Genomic DNA, 27,373 nt, shown 5'->3' with positions numbered 1-27,373 from the left:
TCACGCCATTCTCCTGCCTCAGCCTCCCGAGTAGCTGGGACTACAGGCGCCTGCCACCACGCCCGGCTAATTTTTTTGTATTTTTTAGTAGAGATGAGGTTTCACCGTGTTAGCCAGGATGGTCTCGATCTCCTGACCTCGTGATCCACCCACCTCAGCCTCCCAAAGTGCTGGAATTACAGGCTTGAGCCACCGCGCCCGGCCAGGTTTCTTATGGAGGTTTGCTGTGTGAGTGTTTCTGCTCTGATTACTTGTGATTCTCTGTATTCACCTTCTGTCTCTCCAGTTTGGGGGCAGCTGTTTGACCTGTGACTTCTCTTAAGGATCTGAGAAAAGTTGTTGATTTTTCAGTTTGTTTAGCTTTTTACTTATTCTTAAGATTGAGTGACAGATTTTTTTTTACATCTTTTTTTATTGTGATAAAATGTATTAATACAAAACATTTATCATTTAAGTGTACAGTTATGTGGCATTAGGTATATTCACACTGTGCAATTAGGAATCTTAAAAGGGAAAAGTCACATACTGTTAAAAGGGTCATACAAGGCTTTATAGAAAGGATTTTTAAGATGAGCTTCTATATATCAATTAAAAGAACATTTCAGTAGAAACATGAGAATATGGTATGATAATTACCAGAAGAAAAATGCAATTAAGTGCTGAACACAGGAAAAAAATCATCAACCTCGCCAATAATCAGAAAAATTGAAGTTAATCATTGTTAACTGTTGGAGGAGTAGCTACCAAATATGATGAAAACTCAAAAATTGATGATAATTCAGAAATTGAGAGTAGCGACTGGGTGTGGTGGTTCATACCTGTAATTCTAGCAGTTTGGGAGGCTGAGGCAGGCAGATCACCTGAGCTCAGGAGTTTGAGACCAGCCTGGCCAACATGACAAAAGCCCATCTCTACTAAAAATATAATAATTAGCTGGGCCTGGTGGTGGGCGCCTGTAATCCCAGCTACTCAGGAGGCTGAGGCAGGAGAATCACTTGAACCTATGAGGTAGAGGTTGCAGTCAGCCGAGATCATGTCACTGCACTCCAGCCTGGGCAACAGCAAGACTCCCATTTCAAAAAAAAAGAAAGAAAGAAATTGAGAATAGCAAATATTGGTAAGGATATAGAAAACTAGTGTTTCTAGGTCCATTAAGGGGAGGGTAAGCTGGTGAAGCCTATTTTGGAAGGCAGTTTGGCCACTTCTAGTAGAATTGATAAATGTATGTACTCTTTGACCCAGCATGTCAAGTTTAGGGATCTTTCCGTAAAAATACTTGCATATGTGCATAAAATAGTATGTCCAAGTATGCAACAATTTTTGTGAAACAACCTAAAATAGCTATTAGTAAGGAGACGTTACATAACTGATTACCTAAAAGGAAATAGATGTGGAGGGGAGAAAGTTTTGCTTTTTCATTTTATACCTGTATGCAGAAAAGAGTGACATAGCAGGCCTAAGACTACTATCCTTAGAAAGGCCTGCTTATGATGTTATCCCTTGGCTGGTGTCTGGGAACTTAGACTTTTGGGAGAATTTCCATTATCCCCTGATAAGAGTGGTTCACTGTGCCCAAATTGTACAAACAATGTGGTTTATGGGCTGGGCCCAGTGGCTCAATCGTGTTGTCTCAGCCCTTTGGGAGGCTGAGGCAGGAGGATTCCTTGAGGCCAGCCTGGGCCACATAGTAAGACCTCCTCTCTACAAAATGTGTTTTAAAATTAGCCAGATGTCGTGGTGTGCACCTGTGTAGTCTTAGCTACTTGGGAAGCTGAGGCGGGAAGATAACTTGAGTCCATTAGTTTGAAGTTGCAGTGAGCCATGATCATGCCACTGCACTCCAGCATGGGTGGCAGAACAAGACTCTGTCTCTGAAAAACAAAAACAAAAGATAATATGGTTTATGTTGAACATATATTTTTTTTCTGGGAGTCTGGAATTTTAGTATATTGTTAGGCAGAGTGCCTGTGTAACCAACCTCCAATAAAAGCCATAGGCACTTTATTTCTAATGCACTTCCCTTGTGGACAACATTTCACACGTGTTGTCACAACTTATTTCTGCAGGAATTAAGAGGGTCCTGTGTAATTTCATTAGAAGAGGATTTTTGAAAGCATGTGCCTAGTTTCTTCTGGACTTTGCCTCTTGTGCCTTTCTCTTTGCTGCTTTCACTTTGTATCCTTCAGCTGTAATAAATGATAGCTCTGAGTATGGTGATATGTTGGATCACTTGATATGTTGAGTTTTTTTACATGTGTGTATTATCTGACCCCTTTATTGTGCCCATTTTCCCTTGATGGTGAAAGATTGACAGCTTTCCTTGGTAACATTGTAGGTGATATAATGAAGAAGTGAATCCAAAAGTAAGTGTCTTTAGGTATGTTATTTAGGACGAGGAGATACTACTTTAGGTAAATTATTTTAAATTACACTTCAGTTTTTCATTACCTTCATGTCAATAGGATGGTAAACAACAGATGTTAAATTTCAAATAGGATTTCAAGTTTATGCTCTCTAATTTTATAAATTATATTACATAAACTTAATGAACTGAATGTGAAAATAGGGTGCCAATTCACTGTGTGATATTCTGAATGGGTTATCAATGCCTATTATGTCTAGCAGACTTGCCCTGCTTTATTGAATGTGTATTTGGAAGACACTAGGCTCTGTGGAGGAAGAAAAAGAAATAGATTATTGTCTGTGAGGCAGTGAATTATAATCTTGGGTGGTGGCAGCATTGGTAGTGATGGGATAAAACGTGTAAACATGATAGATATAAAAGGCAGGAATGATAAGTACTATATGACTAGGACATGTTTTTGGAATATATGCCTCATTATAGCAAGGATTTTGTCCTGTTCACCTCTGTATCACTAGCACCTAAAACAGTCCCTGGGCATAGGATAGGTTAGGTGAAGTTAATGTGAAGCCAGCCGTCATCATAAAAGTGATAATTGAGTCTGAAGAGGAAGCTCTTTTTGTTATAAATATCTGAATCCAGTGTGTCAGCAAACTTAAAAATATTTTTTGGGAATATCATAACAGTTAATTCATGAATAGGTCAGAGCTGTCCAATGTTATATGAATATTGTGTGACCTGGTAATCTAAGATACTTTAACGGCGCTTGCCTGCAGCTAGCTGTTCTTTTTGATACTGGATAGAACCTTTAATTCTGTACAAACAACTATAGAGGGTTTCTTTCCATTTAAAATTTTTTTTTAAATTGTGGTAAAATACGTGTAACATAAAACCTATCATCTAAGCCATTTTTTAAGTGTACAGTTAAATAGTGTTGAGTACATTCACATTGTTGTATAACCAATCTCTAGAACTCTTCTCATCTTGGAAAGCTAAAACTCTGTTCCCATTAAACCACCCTCTTTATTCCAAATTCATTCTCCTCCTTCTTCCAACCCCTAGCACCATTCTATTACACTTTCTGTCTGTATGGATTTGACAATTCTAGGTGCCTCATATAATTAGGATTATAAAATACTGTCTTTTTGTGACCGGTGTATTTCAGTTAGCATAATGTCCCCAAGGTTCATCCATGTTGTAGTATGCATCAAAATCTTCCTTTTTTAAAGGGTTGAATAATACTGCATTGTATGTATATACTACATTTTGTTTATCCATTTGTCCATTGCATGACACTTAGAGTTGCTTCCACCTTTTGGCTATTGTGAATGCTGCTGCTATGAACATGGTTGTACAAATATCTGTTCGAGACCATGCTTTCCGTTCTTTGGGGTATATACTCAAAAGTGGAATGGCTGAATCATATGACAATTCTACTTTTACTTTTTGAGGAACCACCATACTGTTTCCTATAGTAACTGCACCATTTTACATTTCGCAGCAGAGCACAAGGGTTCCAGTTTCTCCATATCCTTGCCAATACCTGTTATTCTGCTTTTTCTTTTTTCTTTTTTCTAAATAGAGATGAAGTTTTGCTGTGTTGTCCAGACTAGTCTTGAACTCAAGTGGCACAAATGATCCTCCTGCCTTGGCCTCCCAAAGTGCTTGGGTTATAGGTGTGAGCCACTGTGCCCAGCCTACTTTGGTTTTTTGATAGTAGCCATCACAATGATTCGACTGGATTGCTAAGTCATATAGGAATGTAAAATTGTGTCTGTTGAATCATCTATATGAAATACTTCATAGGAACTGAAGCTATTAAGATTTTGATGCGTGTTGGAGATTATTGGTGACTTGCTAAAAGTAATTTTAGTAGGGTAATAAAGGAAAAAAATGAAATTTTCAGAGGGTTCAGGAGTTAGTGGTTCACCAGGAAGTGTAGTTTCTCTTTAGAAAGTTTGGTCAGCTGACCACAGCATTGTGGCAGTCTGGCCTTGCAAAAAATAACTTTTTTCCATATACTGGTAAATAAGTATTGAGCTCTCTTAAACTACACGTAAGTGACTCTTTTCCTGTACTATATTTGTTTTTGCAGAGAGAAGTGTGAATTCTGAACCTCTGCTACTAATTTGGGAGTCTTTGTTTTATTTTTGTAATTGGAGGTAAAAAGAATTGATGTAATTGTGGCTTAATATGTTAACACTGGAACTTAATATTCTCAATTTTACTGTATTTTCATTTTATTTATTTATTTATTTATTTATTTATTGAGACAGAGTCTCACTCTGTTGCCCAGGCTGGAGTGCAGTGGTGCAATCCCGGCTCACTGCAACCTCTGCCTCCCGGGTTCAAGCGATTCTCCTGCCTCAGCCTCCTGAGTAGCTGGGATTACAGGTGCACGTCACCACACCCAGCTAATTTTGTTTTTAGTAGAGACGGGGTTTCACCACCTTGGCCAAGCTGGTCTCAAACTCCTGACCTCAGGTGATCAGCCCACCTCGGCCCCAAAGTGCTGGGATTACAGGCGTGAGCCACTGCACCCGTCCTACTGTATGTTTTTATTATGTATTATGAGATAATGAGATTAGTGATGGATTCCTTTGTAATACTTTGGGTGTCTGGGTTTGGCAGAGTATGTCCCTATGAAGACTAAGTGGGACTATAGTGATTGTGTTTTCTTAAATCAGAGTCAGGATGCATAACCAGATGAAGGAAGACATAGTCGGGAGTCATACTTTTAATATCTAGATTTTGGAGTTTTAGGCTAATTTACTGTAGGGACAAAGTATTTGAAATTGGGATTGGCGGAACATCAGTGGAACCAGCAATTGCTAAGGTAAATATATAGAGGGACATTAGATAACAGATGATGAGGAAATGGGTAAAAGAAAGTGAGGACCTTGTGAGTTAAAACAAAAATAATCAAACCTGGAACACTTTCCATTTATTGTATTGGATATCTTCATTTCAATAAAATTAATGTATATGACAAAATTTTAATTTTACTATCCTCCTAGTTCAAGTGGGATTCTACTTTTGTTTCCATAAAAATATGCTTTCAGGATAGGGAAAGGGTAAACTTGCATTATAAGTTTGTATTTTCTCACCAAGGGACAGGAGAGAAGAAAAAAAATCATTTGCTTATTGTCTAGGCTATGCAAAATAAAAAGAACAGCCTTGTTTTTTTATTACATTTTTTTCATTTAGTGTATGATTTGCCATATTTATTATTTTAAAACATAAAGTCTGTAATACAAGGTTTTATTTAAAAACATTCTCAAAATTAAGGACTGTTGCTACACACATTCAGGGAAGATTATCTAGCTATATTGGAGAGATCTCCTTTGCTAGTAGTTGATGGAACCTAGGAATTGAACCCCAGCTTCTCTGACTTAAAGCTGCCTTATTGTGAAGTAGAAATGAAGTGTAAGCAATATATTCTTAAGTATACTGGTCAATTTTGATTTACATAGAAGACCTAAACAGTTTATTTACTCTCTACTATTTGTTATGGGGTTATGCTGATAGTAGCTAGTACTAATAGAAGAAGATATGGTCTAAATCAGGGAATTCATGTTCTATCAGGGATGGCATATGTGCATATCTAAATAATTGCTGTACACTGGGATATGTTCTAGATAAGAGGTGTATATAAAGTAGCTAGAGATGAGGTATATATAAAGTAGATAGAGAGATGGTGGGCCTAAATGCCAGTACTACTATCAGGAAAAATTTCATGAAGATGATTTCTGTATTGGGCTAGTAGAAAGCAGGGAGTTTGCTTGGCAGACAAGTGGGGAATAAGTAAAGCATAGATTTTGACATGAGCAAAGCACAGAATCATTTTATTACCCCAAGACTCATAAGACTGGCCCTGTTTACTTCAAAGTTACTTTCTTTATTATCAATCCTGAGTTAGCTTCAAATGAGGAGGCATAGCCACGCATTTCTGAAAAAAAAAATGGGAGAGAATTAGTCTGTTATACAGCAGTGGGTGAACAGTGAGCAAAGATAGGAAGATGAATTTTGATAGGCAGAGTTGCATATTTTGCAACTAAAGGTAGACATTGCAGTTGTGTAGTTGAAAGACCCTTTGGTTATTTTAGCTGCTTATAACCATTATTGTTAGTGATGTGTGTTTTTTCTTTTTTTTGAGGTAGAGCTCTGTTGCCCATGCTGGAGTGCCATGGTGCGATCTCGACTCACTGCAACCTCAGCCTCCTGAGTAGCTGGGACTATGGGCACACGCCACCAGGCTCGGCTAATTTTTGTATTTTTTAGTAGAGATTGGGTTTCACCATGTTGGCCAGGCTGGTCTTGAGCTCCTGACTTCAAGTGATCTGCCCACCTCGGCCTCCTAAAGTGCTGGGATTACAGGCGTGAGCCACTGTGCCTGGCCCATGTGCATATTTTTATATAAGTGTGTTTGTAAAGTTAGAGAGAGAACAGTGATAATACAGTGTTACTTTGAGACAGTGTAGTGTTACTTTGGCTGAAGTTATACTCTGATTTTACTGTATGCTGCTATTAATTTGTATTTGGGGTTTTAAGAAATTTTGGTTGGGTTATCATGCACCTTGTAGGGTAAAATTAACACTATTAAGATGGTGTGGTTTTTCTGACTGAGGACAGTTAAAATTTTTAAATATAAAGCCAGATGAATTTATTTATTTAACAGTGGTTATTGAATGCGAACTATGTCCCAAACCTGCCACCTTTTAAAATTCAGATGAATTCTCCAGTAACTGCCTCAGAAATTTTCTGGAGCAATTAGGTAAAAGGAGTATGATTTTATGGGTTAGGTAGCCTTAATGTTTTGCCACAACATAACTCTTAAGCTTAAAGTAATTTCCGTTTTTATTTACTATACAAGGTATAGTTTTAATATTTCTATATTCTTATGTGCGTATTTACTAAAAGTTGTGTCTTATGAAACTCATACTGTGTTTTGTTGTTGTTGTTGTTTTGTTTTTGAGATGAAGTCTCATTCTGTCACCAGGCTGGAGTGCAGTGGCGTTATCTCGGCCCACTGCAACCTCAGCCTCCCGAGTAGCTTGGATTACAGGAACATGCCACCATGCCCAGCTAATTTTTGTATTTTTAGTAGAGATGGGGTTTCACCATGTTGGCCAGGATGGTCTCGAACTCCTGATCTCGTGATCTACCAGCCTTGGCCTCCCAAAGTTCTTGGATTACAGGCATGAGCCACCGCACCCAGCTGAAACTCTACTGTGTTTGGGGCAGTGGTGTGTGGTCTAATAACAGAGCATGAGAGATCTTCAACTTTGATATTTAATTTCTGTATATCACATCTTACTCCAAAAGGAATTTTAGTTAGCTTAATTTCCATTTTAGTGCTGTTTGTTTTTGTGTTATTTTATTGTTTTCTTAATTGTCCTGATTTAAAATCCAGCCAACAAATTAATTTAACACTTGTCTGTCTAAATGTATTTTCACTTCAAAGACTGTTCAGTGAATATGAAGAGAATTAGCTATATTTTGCTAACAAGATTTGCTGATGGGGAGAAGAGCAAGATAAAAGAACAAATCAAGGATGAATGTTAGATTTTTGGCTTGAACTACTGTTGAGTGGTGGTGCTATTTGAGCATGTTTGTGATACCCATTGCACATCCAGTGGACAGGCCAATAGACAGCTCTTTGACTCTGGAGAGATTTAACAAACTTCAAACATTCTCAGGAGCTTAGATGAACAATGAATTCTTCCACCCTTTTAAGAACTTGAATCTTGACACACAAATGGATATCTTAAAGTCACATTGCATGTGATATTGGAGGCTTTTGAGAATCCATTTATCGATTTAGGATTAGGGGAATACAAATTCAGTGTTTTAAGAAATAAAATAAAAGCTGTTTAAAGCAAAGTGAATATTAAACTTGAATTTTGTTTGCATCAACAATTCTAAATATTAAAAATGTTTCTCTGACGTGTCTGAGAAGGCTCAATAAATAATTCTTCAATTTGTAATGAGAGTTTTGCTTTGCATTAGCTATTGGTCTATAAAGTCCAATAAGGTAGTCTAATCTCTGCCTTCAGTTTTATAGATTAGTGGACAAGACGGACAAGTACTGAAATACTTACGAAATACTTTTAAATGACAATAGAACAATGTAGTATGGACTCATTGCAGAGGGCTGAGGAGCAGTAAAGGAGGGAAGGTTCAAGAAAGCCTTCATAAAGGAAGTAACACTTTAACCAGAGCCCTGCTCACCAGTAAGAGCAAAAATTGTGCAACCTTGATGTTTAAGAAGTGGAGGGTTACTGCTAGTAGTAGTGGTGGTGAGTAATTCTATATGACTGAAGCATCAAACTCTAATAAGAGCATTATAAAAACAGGCTAGAAAATTGGACAGGCAGCATTCAACATATCTTAAAATTAAACATTTGGTAGTTTATGTTCGAGGTGATAGACACATAGGAGAGTTTTTAAATGTGGGACTAAAATGGTCAGACTTGACTTGTTAGAACAGTAATAAAGGAATGCAGTTATTTTTGGAATTCATTTATGTGACTTTTTAAAGACCTCTGGGGTAGGCTGGCACAGTGGCTTGTGGCTGTAATCCAGCACTTTGGAAGGCTAAAGTGGGCAGATTGCTTTGGTCCAGGAGTTCGAGACCAGGCTGGACAACATGGCGAAACCCTGTCTCTACAAAAAATACGAACAATTAACCAGGCATGGTGGTGCATGCCTGTAGTTCCAGCTACTCGCTGAGGGACACTGAGGTGGAACAATCACCCGAGCCCAGGAGTTTAAGGCTGCAGTGAGCTGTGATTGCACCACTGCATTCCAGCCTGGGCAACAGAGTGAGACCCTATCTCAATAAAGATCTTTAGGGTAGACTTAATTGCAAATGTCTTTCTTAAAGGATTTGTTTGCTTAGCTTTTTTTTAAAAAAAGTCACACATGATAAAGGGTGTGGTGGGTACTTATAACTTAATACAGATATCATTTAGCTATATTTTTGCCCAGTTAATACAGTAAATGATTAAAAATTATTTCTTGCTTTAGGATTATATGAAATAATTATATTACATAATAAATTAATTATTAGTGTTTAGTGCTATTCTCATACAGTCTATGAATAAGGTTTCTTAGTATATTATATCATGTTTCTCAATAATACCTAATTTTTTTCTGTTTCTTTCCTAGTAATGGCTTCGTCAGAGACAATATAATAGTGGTCAGGAAGTTAAAATGAAATTACATGTGTAGATACTTTCTGTTTCATAGAGTTTAAATGAACTTTGGTGCTACTTCTATTCAAGAACTATTTAGACATTAATGTTGATGTGTTTAAAAAAAAAAAAAAAAAAGGCCGGGCGCGGTGCCTCGCGCCTGTAATCCCAGCACTTTGGAAGGCTGAGGCGGGCGGGCGCTTTTAGTCCCAGCTTCTGGGGAGTCTGAGGTAGGAGAATGGCGTGAACCTGGGAGGAGGCAGAGCTTGCAGTGAGCGGAGATCGCGCCGCGGCACTCCAGCCTGGGCGACAGAGCGAGACTCTGTCTAAAAAAAAAAAACAAACAAACAAAAAAAAAAAACTGCTCTAGGTCAAATCAGATCTTAATCTGGCAGTAATTTTGTACCTGCAGAGTTTATAGTTTAACAGGGTAAATAAGAAGTATTCTCTTTATGTATTTATCATAAAAGTAAGAAATGTAAGTGTTCTAAGAGTACATATTAAGGTAAAAGAATTCAGAGGGGAAGATTATGTCTGGATGAAGGGCATCAGAAACTCTGTAGGAGCTAGGGTTTAAAATTAAAAGATAAGTAAGATTTGGAGGTGTGCAAGTGGGGAGACCACCAAGAGGCAAAGAGAAAGCATACACAAAGACACAGAAAGATGATTATCATGGGATTTTTTTTTTAAGTAGAATCTTAGCAACTTTTAAAAAGGCAAATTATCAGGCAATTACCACGTCAGACTACTGAATCAGAAACTTTAGGGGTGAGGCCTAGCAATGTGGTCCTCCGGGTGATTCTGAAGCACACACAAATTTGACAAACTGCTTTGCAATTTCAGGCAGATAAATTGACTGGAATATGCAACTCTTTCTGATCTTTGATCTAGGAAAGGTTTTAAAGAAATAAATCTGAAGTAACAACATTTAAATAGTTCCAGTAATTAGTTCAATAATAACAGTTGACATTTATTGAGTCATTTTATGTACCAGACCTTTTGCTGAGTGAAGGTTATTATCTCTGTTTTATAGATGAGATACAGAGAAGTTAAATATGTTAATTGTCACAGAGCTAAGAAAATACCAGATCCAGAATTTTAATTTATGTAGCTTACTATAAAGCTGACATTTTTTGGTGGGAAATAAGTTCCAACTTGAAGATACCTTTTTAAAGTGCAAAACAAAGTTTTTACTTGTTTTACGGACCACTTTTGTATCTCTGATGGGCATGAAAATTGCAAAGAATACTACTTTTGTAGATTTTTGTTTTAATAGAGCATTCTCCATTTTAAACTTTAATATAGAAAGCATTTTAAGAAATGGTGTGCTAGGCTTTAAGAAAACTGGACAAATGAAAATCCAAACTTAGATAAGTTTTTGGACACAGAAGTTCTCAAGGTTCATTGTCTGAGAAATGTAAAGTCATTTCACATAAAAGCTTTGTTTTGCACATTTCTCAAAAACATAATTTGTCATGTAAAAGAAGAAAAGTTTGGAGTGGGCCGGGCGTGGTGGCTCACACTTGTATTCCCCAGCACTTTGGGATGTTGAGGCAGGAGGATTGCTGGAGCCCAGGAGTTTGAGACCAGCCTCCACAACATACATGGGGAGACCCCACCCTACAAAAAAAAAAAAAATAATTAGCTGGGCGTGGTGACATGAGCTGTGGTTCCAGCTACTTTGGAGGCTGAGGCAGGAGGATCATTTGAACATGGGAGTTTGAAGCTGTGGTGAGCCATGATCATGCCACTGCATTTCAGTTTAGACAACAGAGTGAGACCCCGTCTGTGAATGAGTGAATGAATGAATGAAAAGCTTAGAGTGATTGTACCAGGCATTCCTGAGATACGTTCACATTTTATAATTAAACTCAACCACTCTTTGTACTTATATTTTTTCTCACCGACATTGACCTAAGATATATTCCTTTTCCCTCTGTGTTTCTGCAACTATTTAAGTTGATATCCTTCTCTAAGTCAGATTCAAATATGATATTTTGAAATGCACTGATACTATAAATATCTAAAAATACATCTTTTCAGATACTTAATCTTTGAGCAGAGAAAATACAAAAGTTTTAATTAAATATGCAAGATGTGTATATAAGTAACCATGAGGATCTTTGTTAATATGGAGTAACGACATCATAAACAATCTTTTCTACTTTCCTTTTTTATTTACGTTCAATTTTTTGAACAGGCAATACAGTCATACAGTCCAAAAGCTATGAAAAGACATATAGTAATGTCCTATTCCCATCTGTTTCCCTTAGGTACCCATTTCTCTTCCTCATAGACACATCCTTTGTTAATAGTTTTTCTTCCAGAGATGATACATGCATATGTACAAGCAAATACAAATATGTTTTTATTTCTTTTTAACACCAATAGTAGTATTATTACATATATAAATACTACACTGTATATATAATGTAATGTACACTATTATGTTTCCTGCTTTTTACATTTATACTCAATATGTATTTTTCAGATATTGTCATCTCACTATATATTATAAAAAGCTAACTCATTTGTTTTTCAGCTCTCTCATATTTGATGGTATGAATAAAACATTTAGCCAGTCTTTTATTAAGAGGTTTCTTTGATCGTTTGTAGATTTTTTGCTATTACTAACAGTGCTGCAGTGGTTGGGCGCGTGGCTCACACCTGTAATCTCAGCACTTTGGAAGACTGAGGCGGGTGGATCACCTAAGGTCAGGAGTTCAAGACCAGCCTGGACAACATAGTGAAACCCTGTCTCTACTAAAAATACAAAAATTAGCTGGGCCTGATGGCACGCATCTGTAATTCCAGCTACATCGGGAGGCTGAGGCAGAAGAATCGCTTGAACCCGGGAAGCAGAGGTTGCAGTGAGCCGAGATCGCACCACTGCACTCCAGCCTGGGCAACAGAGCAAGATCCTGTCTCAAAACAAACAAACAAACAAAAAAAGTGCTGTGGCATGTAACTTTGAAGATAAATCATTTCATGTGTGTCCCATTTTTATCTGGAGGACAAAGTTGTAGAAGTACAGTTCTTGGATTGAGGGGTACATTTATAATTACCAAATTATCCTCCTTAGGGGTTGGTTGGGCTAATATGTTGTTTTCCACCAACATTGTATTGAAGTTCTGATTTCCCGTACTCTCATCAATAACCAATTTACGTGGTTTTTTTTGTTTCTTTTTTTTTAGTTTTTATAGAGACAGGGTCTTGCATTGTCAAGCAGGCTGGTCTTGAACTCCTGGCTTCAAGCATTCCTCCCACTTTGGCCTCCCAAAGTGCTAGGATTACAAGTGTGAGCCACCATGCTCAGCCCCCACTTACTTTTGAATACAGTTTTTCCTCTGACACACGTATATATTTGGAGAACTCTATTACCACAGGAAATCACAAGAAATAGCATCATAAATGTGGGGAATTTTACTTTGACATTGTGCCAGTGCAGAGTAAGATTCTAGTAAATCTTCATCATAAAGAAAAAAATGTATACCTGTTGTAGGTCTCTAGTATTGTAATGATAAAATTTAGTAGTTTTTCAAAGAAAAAGAAAAGGTTTATAGACAGTTTTAGTTCCTTAAATATCAGCATCACAAGTAGCAAAAATAAAGTAATGAGAAAGTTAAATTTTACCAGACTTATTTTTCATTTTATTTGTATTTAATAATTTGTTGAATGGTAAAACCAAAATGCTTTCAATATGTCTTGAGGCCTGAAAGAAAGTTCCTTTGAAATTAAATTTCAGCAATGTAGTTGTGTAGAATTTAAACAATTCACAATACTGACTTTCAGTGCTTCTGAAAGCAGGAAGTGTATTACTGACACACAGAAATATTCCAGCCCAAAGAACATCCCTACTGCCATATGTGGTAAGAATTTGTCACTAACCCACAAACTACTTCTGTAATGCAGTGAATAAGCAGAATTGGTCTTTGTTGGACATTTCCAATTCAATATGAAAGAACTTTGTTTTGCAATGTCTTGTACGTAATTATTAGCTTATGCCTTGGGAGAAAGCCTGGCACATCATGGGTGCGTGCTCATGGTTTATTGAGAGAAGAAATAAAGAAACCTGTACATAATTCTTTTAGGCATGATTTCAGAACTTGGTTATTGTGACCCTTAGTTAAAACACTGAAATTTCTCAAATATGTTCAAGACTGAGTTAAATATTCTGACTCAGTTTATTAATGATATCTTTAAATTATATTACTTTTATTCTGTTTTCTCTCTTTGCTGCTTATGTGAAATAAATATGAATCTTATGTTTCCACTTAGGCTATAAAAGAAATTATCCTTGGGGTTAATTATTAAGGGATGGGAAAATTAAGAGCTCAGAGACAGGAAAATGAGTTGTGAGGAATTGGGGTCACCAGATTTCATTAAAAATTTTAAAATATCACTGTTTCTCTAAACTTTAATTTTTATTTTTTGTATTTTAAGCGGTTAAGAAGATTGTCTACCAAATATAGAACAGAAAAGATATATCCCACAGCCACTGGAGAAAAAGAAGAAAATGTTAAAAAGAACAGATACAAGGACATACTGCCATGTAAGTTTCAAATGCTCTTGACAAAATACATAGAAATGCTAATTAGCCTTTTGTAACCTAACTAGTTTTATTCTTCCTGACTTTCACTGTTAAGGAAGTAGTAATTAACCTGTCTTTCAAAGTACACGAAAAAGATACAATTCTTAATTTTGCTTTTTGTTTTTCCTTCTGATCCTAATTTTTGTTTAATTTTTTTCCTTTAAGTATCTTAGTTGCTGTAATTCTAAATTACTTTTAAATACTGTAAATCCAAGTGAAAATATCTTTTGTGAACTCTCTGTTCAAAGACGTTATTTCATTAAAATAATAAAGACAACTGAATACATTTTATAAAATGCTAACAATATTGATTTTTCATATATCTATTCACAAGAACCCTAATTGATTAATTATGCATGAGAAAATGAAGCCTAGGATGACTCAAACATCTGTGTGTGTACTATTCTCAGCAATCTGAGTATGTGTCTCTAAGTATATGTCTTAGATTGATTGCATTACATTCTAATATTTTAATTAATTATTTATTTATTTATTTAGAGGTGGGGGTTCTCACTGTGTTCCCCAGGCTGGTCTCAAACTCCTGAGCTCATGTGATCCTCCCACCTCAGCCTCCCAAAGTGTTGCGATTACAGATGTGAGCCACTGCGCCCTGTCTGTATTCTTAAATAGCATAGTTTTCTGGCAAAATAACTTTAACTCTGAAAGTATACTTAAAGTGTGCCATCACTTTATCCAATAAAAGCTATACGTCACACTTGCTATCTTTTAAAGCTGCCAGTCGTCTTTCTTCTCAAGTAGTTTGAAATACCTACATTCCATTACGTCATTTCCTCAATTCTCATTCGGTCTTAAAGGTTTTTCTCTCTTAAAGTGTTCTTAAAGTTCTTGGTGACTTTTTTTTTTTTTTTTTTTTTTTTTTTGTGGCAGACTCTTGCCCTGTATCCTAGGCTGGAGTGCAGTGGTGGGATCTCGGCTCACTGCAACCTCCACCTCCCAGGTTCAAGCGATTCTTGTGCCTCAGCCTCCTGAGAGCTGGGACAGCTCTAATACAGGTGCCTGCCACCACACCTAGCTAATTTTTTGTATTTTAGCAGAGACAGGGTTTCCCCATGTTGCCCAGGGTCCAGTGGCTTTTTAATTGCCAGATTTGTTTATTCTAACAGGAAGGATATTGATTATTCAAGAATGTTGAACTATTTTGATGCCATTGATCAATCCCTATTTTTGAAATTTTCTTCTTCCATGATAACTCTTTTAAAACACCTCTTCCCTCTCATCTCTTTCCCTCTTTTCTCCACTAACTTCTTTGCCTCAATTTAATCCTTCATTCTTGTGTTGTTCTATATTATTATCAGCTGTGGGATGTGTGGATAGCCTGTGCTGGCAGAATTAACAAGTGGCAACATCGCATAATGGTAAAGCGTTCTGATTCTGGAAGTTGAAATCCTGACTCCACCACTTGCTAGCTATATGACCTTGGACTGATCCTCTCTGTGCCTTGGTTTTGCCATCCTTAAAATGGAGATTATAATAGTACTTTTTAGGATTATCTGCACAATAGACAGGTTAATATTAAATGCTTAAAAGTGTACTTAGTGGCCGGGCATGGTGGCTCATGCCTATAATCCCAGCACTTTGGGAGGCCGAGATGGCTGGATCACGAGGTCAGGAGTTCGAGACCAGCCTGACCAACATGGTAAAACCCCGTCTCTACTAAAAATACAAAAATTAGCCAGATGTGGTGGAGCGTGTCTGTAATTCCAGCTACTCAGGAGGCTGAGGCAGGAGAATTGCTTGAACCCAGGAGGCGGAGGTTGCTGTGAGTCGAGATTGCGCCGTTGCACTCCAGCCTGGGTGACAGAGTGAGACTCCATCTCAAAAAAAAAAAAAAAAAAGGGGGTACCTAGCACGTAGTAAGCAGTCATTAAGCTTTTGCAAAATATAGTCCACTTTTCTTACCCGTTGTCTTAGTCTGGCGGCTGCTGTTAGAGAAATACCATGAACAGGGTCGCTTATTAATAACAGACATTTGTATCTTAAAGTTCTAGAGACTGGGAAGTCTAAGATGAAGGCACCGGCAGATTTGCTGTCTGGTCACTCTGGTTCATACATGGTGCCTTCTCACTGCACCTCACACGGTGGAAGGGGCAAACAAGCTCCCTTGGGCCTCTTTGTTTAGTAAAGGCTGGTAATCCCATTCACAAGGTATGACCTAATCGTCTCCTAAAGGCCCTACCACTTAATACTATTGCATTGGAATTTATGTTTTAACTTATGAATTTGGGACGGACACAAATATTCAGACCATAGCACCAGTCTGCCTCAGAATAGGGGATGACATGGCTTTCTGGATACTTTGTATTAAGCAAGATAATCTTAAGGTGATCCCAGATTGCTCTGGAATTATTAACGCACACATTCAGTCCACTTTCTTTTTCTGTCATCTAGCTGTAGGTTTCTGTTTGCATATGCTGTTTCTTTTTTTGTTTTGTTTTTGTTTTTGAAACGGTGTCTTGCTATGTTGCCCAAGCTGGAGTGCAGTGGTGCAATCTCCGCTCACTACAACCTCTGCCTCACAGGTTCAAGCTATTTTCCTGCCTCAGCCTCCCGAGTAGCTGGGATTACAGGCACCCGCCACCACACCCGGATAATTTTTGTATTTTTAATAGAGGCAGGATTTCACCATGTTGGCCAGGCTGGTCTCCGACTCCTAACGTCAAGTCATCCGCCTCCCTCGGCATTTACTCATTTTACAAAAAACTCTGAGGGTGTACTGTATGCTGGGAATGCAACAAAAAACAGACTGGCAAAATCCCTGCCCTTGTGGAGCTTATATGTTTGTCAAGGTGGTGGACAATACAAATTAACATATGTGGTCTGACATGTGATGGTAATTAGTGTTATTGAGAATATAGTTGGAATGAGGGGTAGGGAGAAAGCAGAGAATAGAAGGAGAAGTTTACAGTTTGACTAGGGGTAGTGGGAAAGGTTAGTGGTGTACTGTTAAACTGGTCCTCTGAAAAATGAAAGTTCTGATTTGTATGGTTTGCTGATTTCTGTGATAAATGGATTATTTACCATAATCATCACAGCAAAACTCTGAGGTAAATACTGTTATGTGCCATTTTGCAAACAGGAAACTGAGACAAAGAGGTTAAAAAGCTTGTCTCACAGTTAAATAGTGTGGGGCAAGAATTTAAACCCAGGTAGTTTTAAAGCCTTCACTAGGGTGATTTTGCCCCTCAAGGGACACTTAACAATGTCTGGAGAGATTTGGTTGTCACAACTTTGGTATGGGAGTGGATAGGCTGCTAATGGCATCTAACAGGTAGAAGCTAGGAATACTACTACACATCCTGCAATGCACAGGATGCAGCCCCCTTCCCCAAACAAAGACTTCTCTAAGCCAAAATGTGTGAGTGTCATCATTGGGAGACCTTGTCCAAGAGCTGGAGTTCTTTCTTAATCACTGTGCAATAATCAGAGTGACAGTGCCTTTTTTCCTTTAAGTTATCTAAGGTTTGATAAGTAGGTCTCCAGTAAATTTCTAGTTATTTTGATTTGGATTTTGTGTGTGTGTGTGTGTGTGTGTGTGTAAGACAGAATCTCACTTTGTCGCCCAGGTTGGAGTGCAGTGGGCGTACTGCAGCCTCTGCCTCCCAGGTTCAAGCAATTCTCATGCCTCAGCCTCCCAAGTAGCTGGGATTACAGGTGCCCGCAACCATGCCCAGCTAAGTTTTTGTATTTTTAGTAGAGACGGGGTTTTACCATGTCAGCCAGACTGGTCTCAAACTCCTGACCTCAGGTAATCCACCCACTTCGGCCTCTCAAAGTACTAGGATTACAGGTGTGAGCCACTGCACCTGGCCTGGAAATTTATATCGGAAGTAATTGTACTGAGAGATATGTGCTTATTTACTGCTAGATAACTATTTAATTCATTGCCTGAGTGCAGTGGCTCACGCATGTAATCCCAGCGCTTTAGGAGGCCAAGCTGGGCAGATTATTTGAGCTCAAGAGTTCAAGACCAGCCTGGGCAACATAGCAAAACTCAGTCTACACACACACACATACACACACACACAGCTTTGTTGGGTATGATGGTGCATACCTGTGGTCCCAGCTACTCAGGATGCTGAATTTATCCATTTTAATTGCGCAATTCAATGATTTTTTTAAAAAAGTAAACTCATAGAGTTTTGCAGCAATTAATGCAATCTAGTTTTAAGACATTCCCATCACCCCCAAAAGATCTGAGTCTTCAGCCCTGGGCAACTGTTATTCAGCTTTCTGTCTGTATAGATTTTCCTGTATAGTCTTTTGTGTCTAACTCTTTAACACTTTTTTTTTTTTTTAAACGAAGTCTCATTCTGTCACCCAGGCTGGAGTGCAGTGGCACGATCTCGGATTACCACCTCCCAGGTTCACGTGATTCTTCTGCCTCAGCCTCTTGAGTAGCTGGGATTACAGGCGCACACCACCATGCCTGGCTAATTTTTTGTATTTTTAGTAGAGACAGAGTTTCACTATGTTGGCCAGACTGGTCTCGAATTCCTGACCTCATGATCCGCCCCACCTCGGCCTCCCAAAGTGCTGGGATTACAGGCATGAGCCACCACGCCCAGCCTCTCGTTAACACATTTTAAAGATTCATTCATGATGTAGCATGCATCAATAGTTCATTCCTTTTTGTTGTTGAATAATATTCCATTGTATGGATGATGAACATATTAAATAATGCTGCTATGAACGTGTCATACAACTCTCTCTGTTGACCTATGATTTTGTTCCTCTTGGATGGATAGCTAGCAAAACCATGGAGAGAAATAATTGCTTTCATTTTTTTGATACTTAGATTATTTCTAAATGTTTTTAATGAGAGCACCGGTCTGGCCGGGCGTAGTGGCTCATGTCTGTAATCCCACAACTTTGGGAGGCTGAAGCGGGCGGATCACTTGAGGTCAGGAGATCAAGACCAGCCTGGCCAATATGGTGAAACCACACCTCTACTAAAAATACAAAAATTAGCTGGGCATGATGGCACATGCCTGTAGTCCCAGCTACTCAAGAGACTGAGGCAGGAGAATCATTTGAACCTGGAGGCAGAGGTTGCCAAGATGGTGCCACTACACTCCAACCTGGGTGACGGAGCTAGACACCGTCTCAAAAAAAAAAAAAAAAGAGCACCAGTGAAGAATATTAAAACAGCCACCCAAGTTCTTTCTCGCTACTTCTAGTTCCCAGCACTTTGCCGGGTGTTAATGCTGGCCCAACATCATGGGTGGTGTGGCTTTCTCCCTAAAGTGTCACAGGAGCTGAGGGTGCTGCTTAACAAACTACAGAAGACGCAGGCAGGTGAAGGACACCCGGTCTGCTGTGGCAGAAAAGCCAGCTGGGAGGACGGGGAGCAATCCTGAAAGTCCTGGATGACCCCACCATTGAACAGGGCTTGGTGTGTCATTGCTTCTAGGCCTTTTCAATGGACAGAACTGGGATGGATATCCACTCGTTTATTTGAAATCATGCATTTGTTCCATACTCCAATTCCAAGCCACCCCTTCTTTGCTCTATGGTCAGGTGAGTGAGAACAGGTGGCTACATTTTCAGCCTTGTTGCTCACCACTTCTTTCTTCCAGTAGTCCCATGTTGCTTCACACCTCTTCAGTACATGTACTTATTTAGACCCAGAGCCTTGGCTTTGAAATCAGACAACCCCAGTTTCAAATGTGGCGCTGCCATCTCAGTTTTGTGATTTGGGCATACCTCTGTGCATAGCGATAATAACTTCTATCTCCATGGGTGTGTGGTGAGGATAAAATTCTTTGCTTAGAGGAAACGTTCATTCCATGGTAGCTATTTTTTATTAATTCTATATTTTTGAGCCTATTATGCTATCTATAATGCCCTATTTTGTTTTCTTTTTAATCAATTGGCAAACTTCTCATTTCCTGAGACCCAGCTTGTCACAGCTCTGAAGACTGCTGATATCCTCAAGATGTTCCTTACTCCCTTTCCTTGCTATTACTTTACTATGGATATATGAACAACATTATTGTGCTTATTACACGCAATAAATATTTGTTGGATGAATGATACTAAAATTCACATTTAAAATGCCAAAAAAAATCAAAATACACATGATATGGTGTGTAAGTAGCATAATGTTGATTTTAAAATCTAATATGCTGTGAGTACATAATAGAAAGCAGTGACTACCAAATTTGCCTATAGAATTTAAATGGGGAGTTTTAAAAAGGGTATTTCGGTGCCCCATTTTTAATTTACTGAATTAAACTTACTGCAAGATGTAGTACTCCAGAAATCTTGGATTTTAATTTGCTTTCCCCAGCGGTTGAATGATTGGGGTAGATGAAATAAGATTGGCAAAATGTTGATAATTATTGAAGCTGGGTAATGGATATACAAAGATTCGTTATACTATTCTATTTTAGTGTATGCTTAAAATTTTCCATCTTCGAAAATTTTTTAAAAAAGGAAATTACCAGCCTGCATGTAGCCAGCCTGGCACCAGTCCTAACTATCATTTGGGAGCAATTGTTCTCATTTGGATTTAGGGTCACCTGAAACTTTACTGAGAGCCAGTGGTAAACCAACTATTGTATTCTGCCTTTGAGATACTTTGAATAGAGGCTAATATGCCATGTGAATAAGGGTAATTAACTGAGACCCCCTATTACTGGCAAACATGGTAAGAGGAAGCTTCCTGTAGTTATTCAGTCATCATTATCCTAACCACTGAATATTCTATTCTCATTTTCCAGAAGCATAGCTTTTTTTTGTATGTGTATTTCCTATCCCAAATGGCATATAAAAAGGGGGATGGGACATGTAAGATGGCATGAAATAAATGACAGAGCATTGACAAACATGTTGTAAACATTCTGTTTCTTAGAATACAGTGAGGAGATGAATAATTGCGCCAGAAGCAAGTATATCCTCCTTATATGTCTCTTCTACAAATTTCTAAAGAATATTTTTTTAAAAGTAAATTTATCAGTTAAATTAGCAGAACTGGGCCTTACTGCTATGTATAAAATTTGAGCCAGTGAAAAATAAATTAGTGACTATCAGTTGTTCTTTAATACTTTGCTAAGACGTTTATTCATGTCTGTTAACATTTCAGTGTTTCCTTTTGTATTTTAACTGCCTTTGATATTCATTCATTGATTAGAAGGGATTATAATGTGATAATAATAATGGCATTTTATATGTTATATGTTACGGTCCCTTCTAATCCATAAACAACGAATACTAGGCAATTCTACTTCTTTAGGGTTTCATAATCTGAAAGCATCTAACCTCAACTACTTACTAACTATAAAAGAGAAAGGCAGTAACTTTCCCTTTTGGTAACCAAGCAATACCATAAAATACCAAGTGACCAAGGTTAACATCACAAGTACTGAAACATATGTATATCATGTATCCCCTGATGTGTTGTACTGAGAAGGACACAACATCATTCAGTGGTATTACCAAAAATTCATAACTTCATTCCAGTCATTTAAAAAAAAATTAGAGAAACTTTTTTTAGGTTGAAGGAGACTAAGGAGAAATAAAAATTATTATTATTATTATTATCTTGAGATGGAGTCACACTCTGTCATCCAGGCTGGAGTGTACTGGCGCGATCTCGGCTTACCACAACCTACCCTTCCTGGGTTCAAGCAATTCTCCCACCTCAGCCTCCCGAGTAGCTGGGATTACAGGCATGTACCACGATGCCCTGCCAATTTTTTTTGTTTTGTATTTTTAGTAGAGATGGGGTTTCGCCATGTTGGCCAGGCTGGTCTCAAACTCCTGACCTCAGGTGATCTGCCCACCTTGGCTGGGATTACAGGTGTGAGCCACTATGCCCGGCCACTAAAAGTTAAATTTGATATGAGATCCTTGAAAGAGAAAAAAGATTAAAAAACACTGATTTGTATAGTCTTGTTTAATTAATAGTTTTATAACAGTGTTGATTTTGTGGTATTATTGATCATTGTCCTATGGTTATATAATATGTTACTATTAGAGGAAGCTCAGTGAGAGGTATATGGAAATTCTCTGTGCTATTTTTGCAGTTTTTCTATAAATCTAAAATTAGTTCTAAATAAAAAGTTTTAAACATCAGCACAAACTGGAAAAAACTATTTGCACTTCCTGTGACAGAGGGCTGATTTTTTCTTTTTACATAGATTTCATAAAAATCAGTAGGACAAAACAGACATGGAAAAATGGGCAAAGGATATAAACAAGTGGTTTATGGAAAAAGAAATACACATAACCAGTAAATATATTAAAACATACAATCCTTTGCATAATTCAAGAAATGGAAATTAAATCAAGATCTTTTTACTTTTTGGTTTGTCAGTGACGAAAAGTTTGGTAATACCCAGTCACCCTTATTAAATAACCCTGTATAAATTGTTACATACCTTTTAGAAGGCAAGTAGCAATTCCTCTGTTAGGAATTTACCCTACAGCAATGCTGGTAACAGCTATATATACATTAGTGTTCACTGTAGTAATGTTTTTCATAGGAAAAAAAAAATGGCCCATCAGCAGAGTAGCTAAATAAAGAATGAAACATTCACAGGATGGAATTCTCTGTTAAGCTAAAAAGACTGAGATAGGCTAGTGCAAGCTGAGTACAGTGGCTCACACCTGTAATCCAAACACTGGGAGCCTGAAGCAGGAAGATCTCTAGCTCAGCAGTTTTCGATTCTAATGAGCTATGATCGCACCGCTGCACTTCAGCCTGGGTGACAGAGTGAGACCTTGTCTCTGTATTTTAAAATAATAGTAAAAATAATAAAGTAAATCTTTTTGTGCTTTGGGAAGAGTTCCAGGATATACTATAAACTGAAAAGTAATGATACAGAACAGCATGTATAGGATGCTTGCATTTGTGTAGTAGTTTTTCAGAGTATATAGCTATATGTATAATAAGTACACTTGGAAGGGGAAAAAAAACTTTAATATAGTATCTTGATGGGAGAGAGCCCTGGAATTGAAGGGCAGGGGAGGCTTTTCATTTTATACCTTTCTTTAAGGTCTAATTTTTTTAAATTATAAACATATTCCTTTAAAAAATAAATCAATAAAAATGTAAAAGAAAAATATACTTCATAAAATTTTTTGTAAAGATTTTTACTCTAAGCTACATTACCTAATAACTATTATTAGCCAGGGCAGTGTTGAGCACTTTTTATATATAATCTCAATTCATTAATTTGTTATAATTTACTTTTTATAGTTTCTTGTGAAATATGAAAGTTAGATTTTTTAATAAGAATTTTAGCATATGGGCTTCTGTATCACTGGTTAGTATTCATCAGCCACCTGATATGTTTGTTAAAGGCTGCAGAGGCTGAAATACCTAGACTCTGCCCTAGTAAATCAGGGATAATGTCCTGGAATTTGCATTTTAAAAGAGTTCTAGAGATGATTCCTATTGCAACTTTAATACACTGCTTTACGTCATTGGTGGTGGTGGGGTTTTTTGCTGCTGTTATTGTTTTGTTTTGTTTTAAGACAGAGTCTCGCTTTGTTGCCCAGGCTGGAGTGCAATGGCGCAATCTTGGCTCACTGCAACCTCTGCCTCCCAGCCAGGTTCAGGTGATTCTCCTGCCTCAGCCTCCAGAGTAGCTGGGATTACAGGTGCCCGCCAGGTGGTGGTTGTCTGAAAATTTATTTTATTTCCTTTCAGTGTAATGTTAGAAATTACCCTACTGATACCTAGAGTCCATTTTCATCCATTGTTTTTTACAGTAAATGTTCTTAAGCTGTCTAACTTTACTTACACTTCATTAGAAAATACCTGTGTGTCAACCATACATATTTTATGTATTTTTTTCTTGTAGTTGATCACAGCCGAGTTAAATTGACATTAAAGACTCCTTCACAAGATTCAGACTATATCAATGCAAATTTTATAAAGGTATGTACTAACTTCATATGGTGTTTCTCTGCCATATTAATGTCTTTCTACATACTAGTTTTGTAAAACCTTTTTGAATTGCTCAGACGTGGTACCAGCAGCAAAAGAAATAAAAATAAAACCACTGCCCTGGCACATTGTTTTTATATGCTTTCCTTCTAGTCTCCTTATTCATATAGATAAATAGTTTGTACTTAGTTTTGTTATAGCAGAGATAACATTTTCTTTTTTATTTCTTCTTTTCCATGGAAATCTTACCTATTACTAAATTATTTTCTCAGTTATCCCTTTGGGTTTGTGTGCACAAATGAACATGATCATTCCCTGTTGTTGACCCATATAGGTTGTGTCCAGATTTTTAAAATAATAATATTGCAGTAAACATCTTTGTTCTTTTGAATAATTTCCTAGCATAAATTACTAGGGGTGGGATTACTGGATAATACTGATTTAAAATTCTAGAACATAGCCTTAAATATAAAACTTTTGACAGTTGTCACTGTTTCGGGTGGCAACCCAAAATCCAACATTAAATAGTCTCTTTTTTATAACCTTTGTTTGGATACCCTTTGATGAAAAGCAGTCGAATTCTTTTCGAGATGGAGCCTCGCTCTGTCGCCCAGGCTGGAGTGCAGTGGCTCTTTCTCAACTCATTGCAAGCTCCGCCTCCTGGGTTCCTGCCATTCTCCTGCCTTAGCCTCCCAAGTAGCTGGAACTACAGACACCCACCACCACTCCCAGCTAATTTTTTGTATTTTTAGTAGAGATGGGGTTTCACTGTGTTAGCCAGGATGGTCTCGATCTCCTGACCTATGATCAGCCCACCTCTGGCTGCCAACGTGTTAGGATTACAGGCGTAAGCCACCGCACCCAGCATCAAGTTCTTTATAGTTATCAATAGAGATAGATGCAAACTGCCACTTGATTCAGTTTAAATAAAAGGCTTTTTTTCCATCAGCTAATCTGTGTTTTTGAATCTTTCAAGTGATATGATAATGTAATTTTCAGTTATTTTATATATGGTGTCTATACATATTTTCATATGTTTTTGTTGATAAAAATGTTAACTGATCAAAGTTTATGTAAGGCCAGGCACGGTGGCTCACGTCTGTAATCCCAGCACTTTGGGAGACTAGGCGGGTGGATTACCTGAGGTCAGGAGCTCGAGACCAGCCTGGCCAACATGGGGAAACCCAGTCTCTACTAAAAATGCAAAAATTAGCGGGTCGTGGTAGCACATGCCTGTAATACCAGCTTCTCAGGATACTGGGGTAGGAGAATCGCCTGAACCCGAGAGGTGGATGTTGCATTGAGCCGAGATCACGCCACTGCATTCCAGTCTGGGTGACACAGCGAGACTCTGTCTCAAAAAAAAAAAGTTTATGTGGTAAAATTAATATCTATGTCAATATTCAGCAGTCATGGTTTTAAACAAAAATTTCTTATTTAAACAAAGTTAAAAACCAAAATTAATACCTTAAATAAAAACTAATAAATTGATAGTTTGCTATTTCAGATGTTGTCAGTGTTCATATTCTTTTATAAGGGTGTTTGTTAAAAGTTATAGTTTTTAATTACGCTTAATGACACTGATTCATTGTATGAGTCAGTTATGTGCCAGTTTAGTAGTTTAGTCAGTGACCCTGTTTGGTATATTCTCATGTTCATTATTAAAAACGTGTATGGTAGATGCCTGATAAACTTCAGAGTTGAATAAGATAATGGAAGGTAGCTATGGAAGAAACTAAGAAAGAACTCTTTACTCGTTTTAGTATTGTTTTAGAATCAGAGCATGCTCTATATTTCTGCCACAGTTAGCTTTGTTAAGTAGGTATCAGGGCTTTTGTTTTTAATGCCTAGATAAGTAATAATTTTTAATTGGCATAAGGCGGTTCTTAAATACCTATTCTGTGCACCATATCCAGTAAACACACAAAAGTAATAGCAGTCATCAAAAGCTTAAGTGGATTGAATATATTTTGCCATGCTTTAATATACTATGAAAGGCACATTATTTAGAAATGGTTTAAGTTAAAACAACGGTATTACTAATACAATTTGAAACCTTTTATTTTGGGTAATGAAATATTTTTGGTAATCAAAATAAATGTGAAATTTGCTTTTAACCATTTTTAGGGCGTCTATGGGCCAAAAGCATATGTAGCAACTCAAGGACCTTTAGCAAATACAGTAATAGATTTTTGGAGGATGATATGGGAATATAATGTTGTGGTAAGTAATTTACTTTTCACAATAAATTTTGAGAAATACATATGTAATGATATAGGATGCTTTACTGAATAAAGAATGAGGGGATTTTTTAAAAATCTATAATTATGTTTACTTATTGCTGATGTTTACTAAAAAGATGGGTACATTTTTAGGATGTCTTATTAAATTTTTACAAACTAGGCTAAATATTTGAAGAAGAAGGTGTGATAACAATTTAAATTTTGTCCTAAGTTAGTAATGATACAACTATCAAACAACTTACAAAAATCAGAAAAGGATCAGTGCTTTAATAGGTCAGTAAAATACTTGATAGTACAGTTATACTCATTTAAGTTCCTCTTCTCAGAAAATATATATAAACACATAACTGTAAGTAAACTATAAATATACAGTGTAAGAGAATTTCATCCGCCCCTGGAGTTCATTCATTGCCCTCTTACTCTTTTGGATGAAGGGAAATAATGTGCCCTTAGATTTGGAAGCAGAGAAATTAGTTAGAATACTGCAAAGAGCTACCCTATACTGCTCTGTAGTACTCTTGAAACCTAACCATGTGCACTGATACTTTTCTTTGTGTGGATGTGGAAAATCAATAATGTGGAACTTTCATTTTTGTCTTATGGCTTTTTTATGGAATTGTAGTGATTTTAAAGCATTGACATCCTCTGGTCTTTGAAAGATTAATAAAAGGGGGGCACTTTTCCAGTTATTTGTATTTGCTGTACTTCACTTTAAAAACTAGATGTGCTTGGGGATTGACTGAGAAAGAGCATGAAGAAACTTTCTGGATGATGGAAACATCCTGTGTCTTGATAAGATTTGTGTTGCACAGATGAGTGCATTTGTCCATACTCGGAGAATGTTCACTTTAGGATTTGTGTATCTCATTATATGTAAAATTTGCCTCAAGGGAAAAATACTGGAAACAATATAAAAATTATATTCTAGATTGGCCGGGTGCGGTGGCTCATGCCTGTAATCCCAGCACTTTGGGAGGCTGAGGTGGGCGGATCACGAGGTCAGGAGATTGAGACCATCCTGGCTAACACAGTGAAACCCTGTCTCTACTGAAAATACAAAAAATT

At 37.4% G+C, this 27,373-nt stretch overlaps 1 protein-coding gene across 4 annotated transcripts in view; it reads left to right on the top strand.

Moving 5' to 3' along the window:
- The window catches only part of PTPN12 (protein tyrosine phosphatase, non-receptor type 12), a 106,852-nt gene that overhangs the window by 19,089 nt on the left and 60,390 nt on the right, over positions 1-27,373 (top strand). The window contains exons 2-4 of one of the 4 annotated variants that reach the window (XM_011985455.1): positions 14,002-14,110; positions 23,980-24,056; positions 26,193-26,288. In XM_011985455.1, coding sequence (XP_011840845.1) covers positions 26,265-26,288 — 24 coding nt within the window. In that variant the 5' untranslated portion in view covers positions 14,002-14,110; positions 23,980-24,056; positions 26,193-26,264. Of the gene's footprint in view, positions 1-13,998; positions 14,111-23,979; positions 24,057-26,192; positions 26,289-27,373 lie in introns of those variants that run through there. The other 3 variants (XM_011985458.1, XM_011985457.1, XM_011985456.1) reach the window with 3 other exon arrangements.

Source organism: Mandrillus leucophaeus, unplaced genomic scaffold, assembly GCF_000951045.1.
Source record: "Mandrillus leucophaeus isolate KB7577 unplaced genomic scaffold, Mleu.le_1.0 Scaffold284, whole genome shotgun sequence".
NCBI lineage: Eukaryota > Metazoa > Chordata > Mammalia > Primates > Cercopithecidae > Mandrillus > Mandrillus leucophaeus.
Note: the sequence above shows the minus strand (reverse complement) of the source record. Positions and strands in the feature narration are given on the sequence as shown.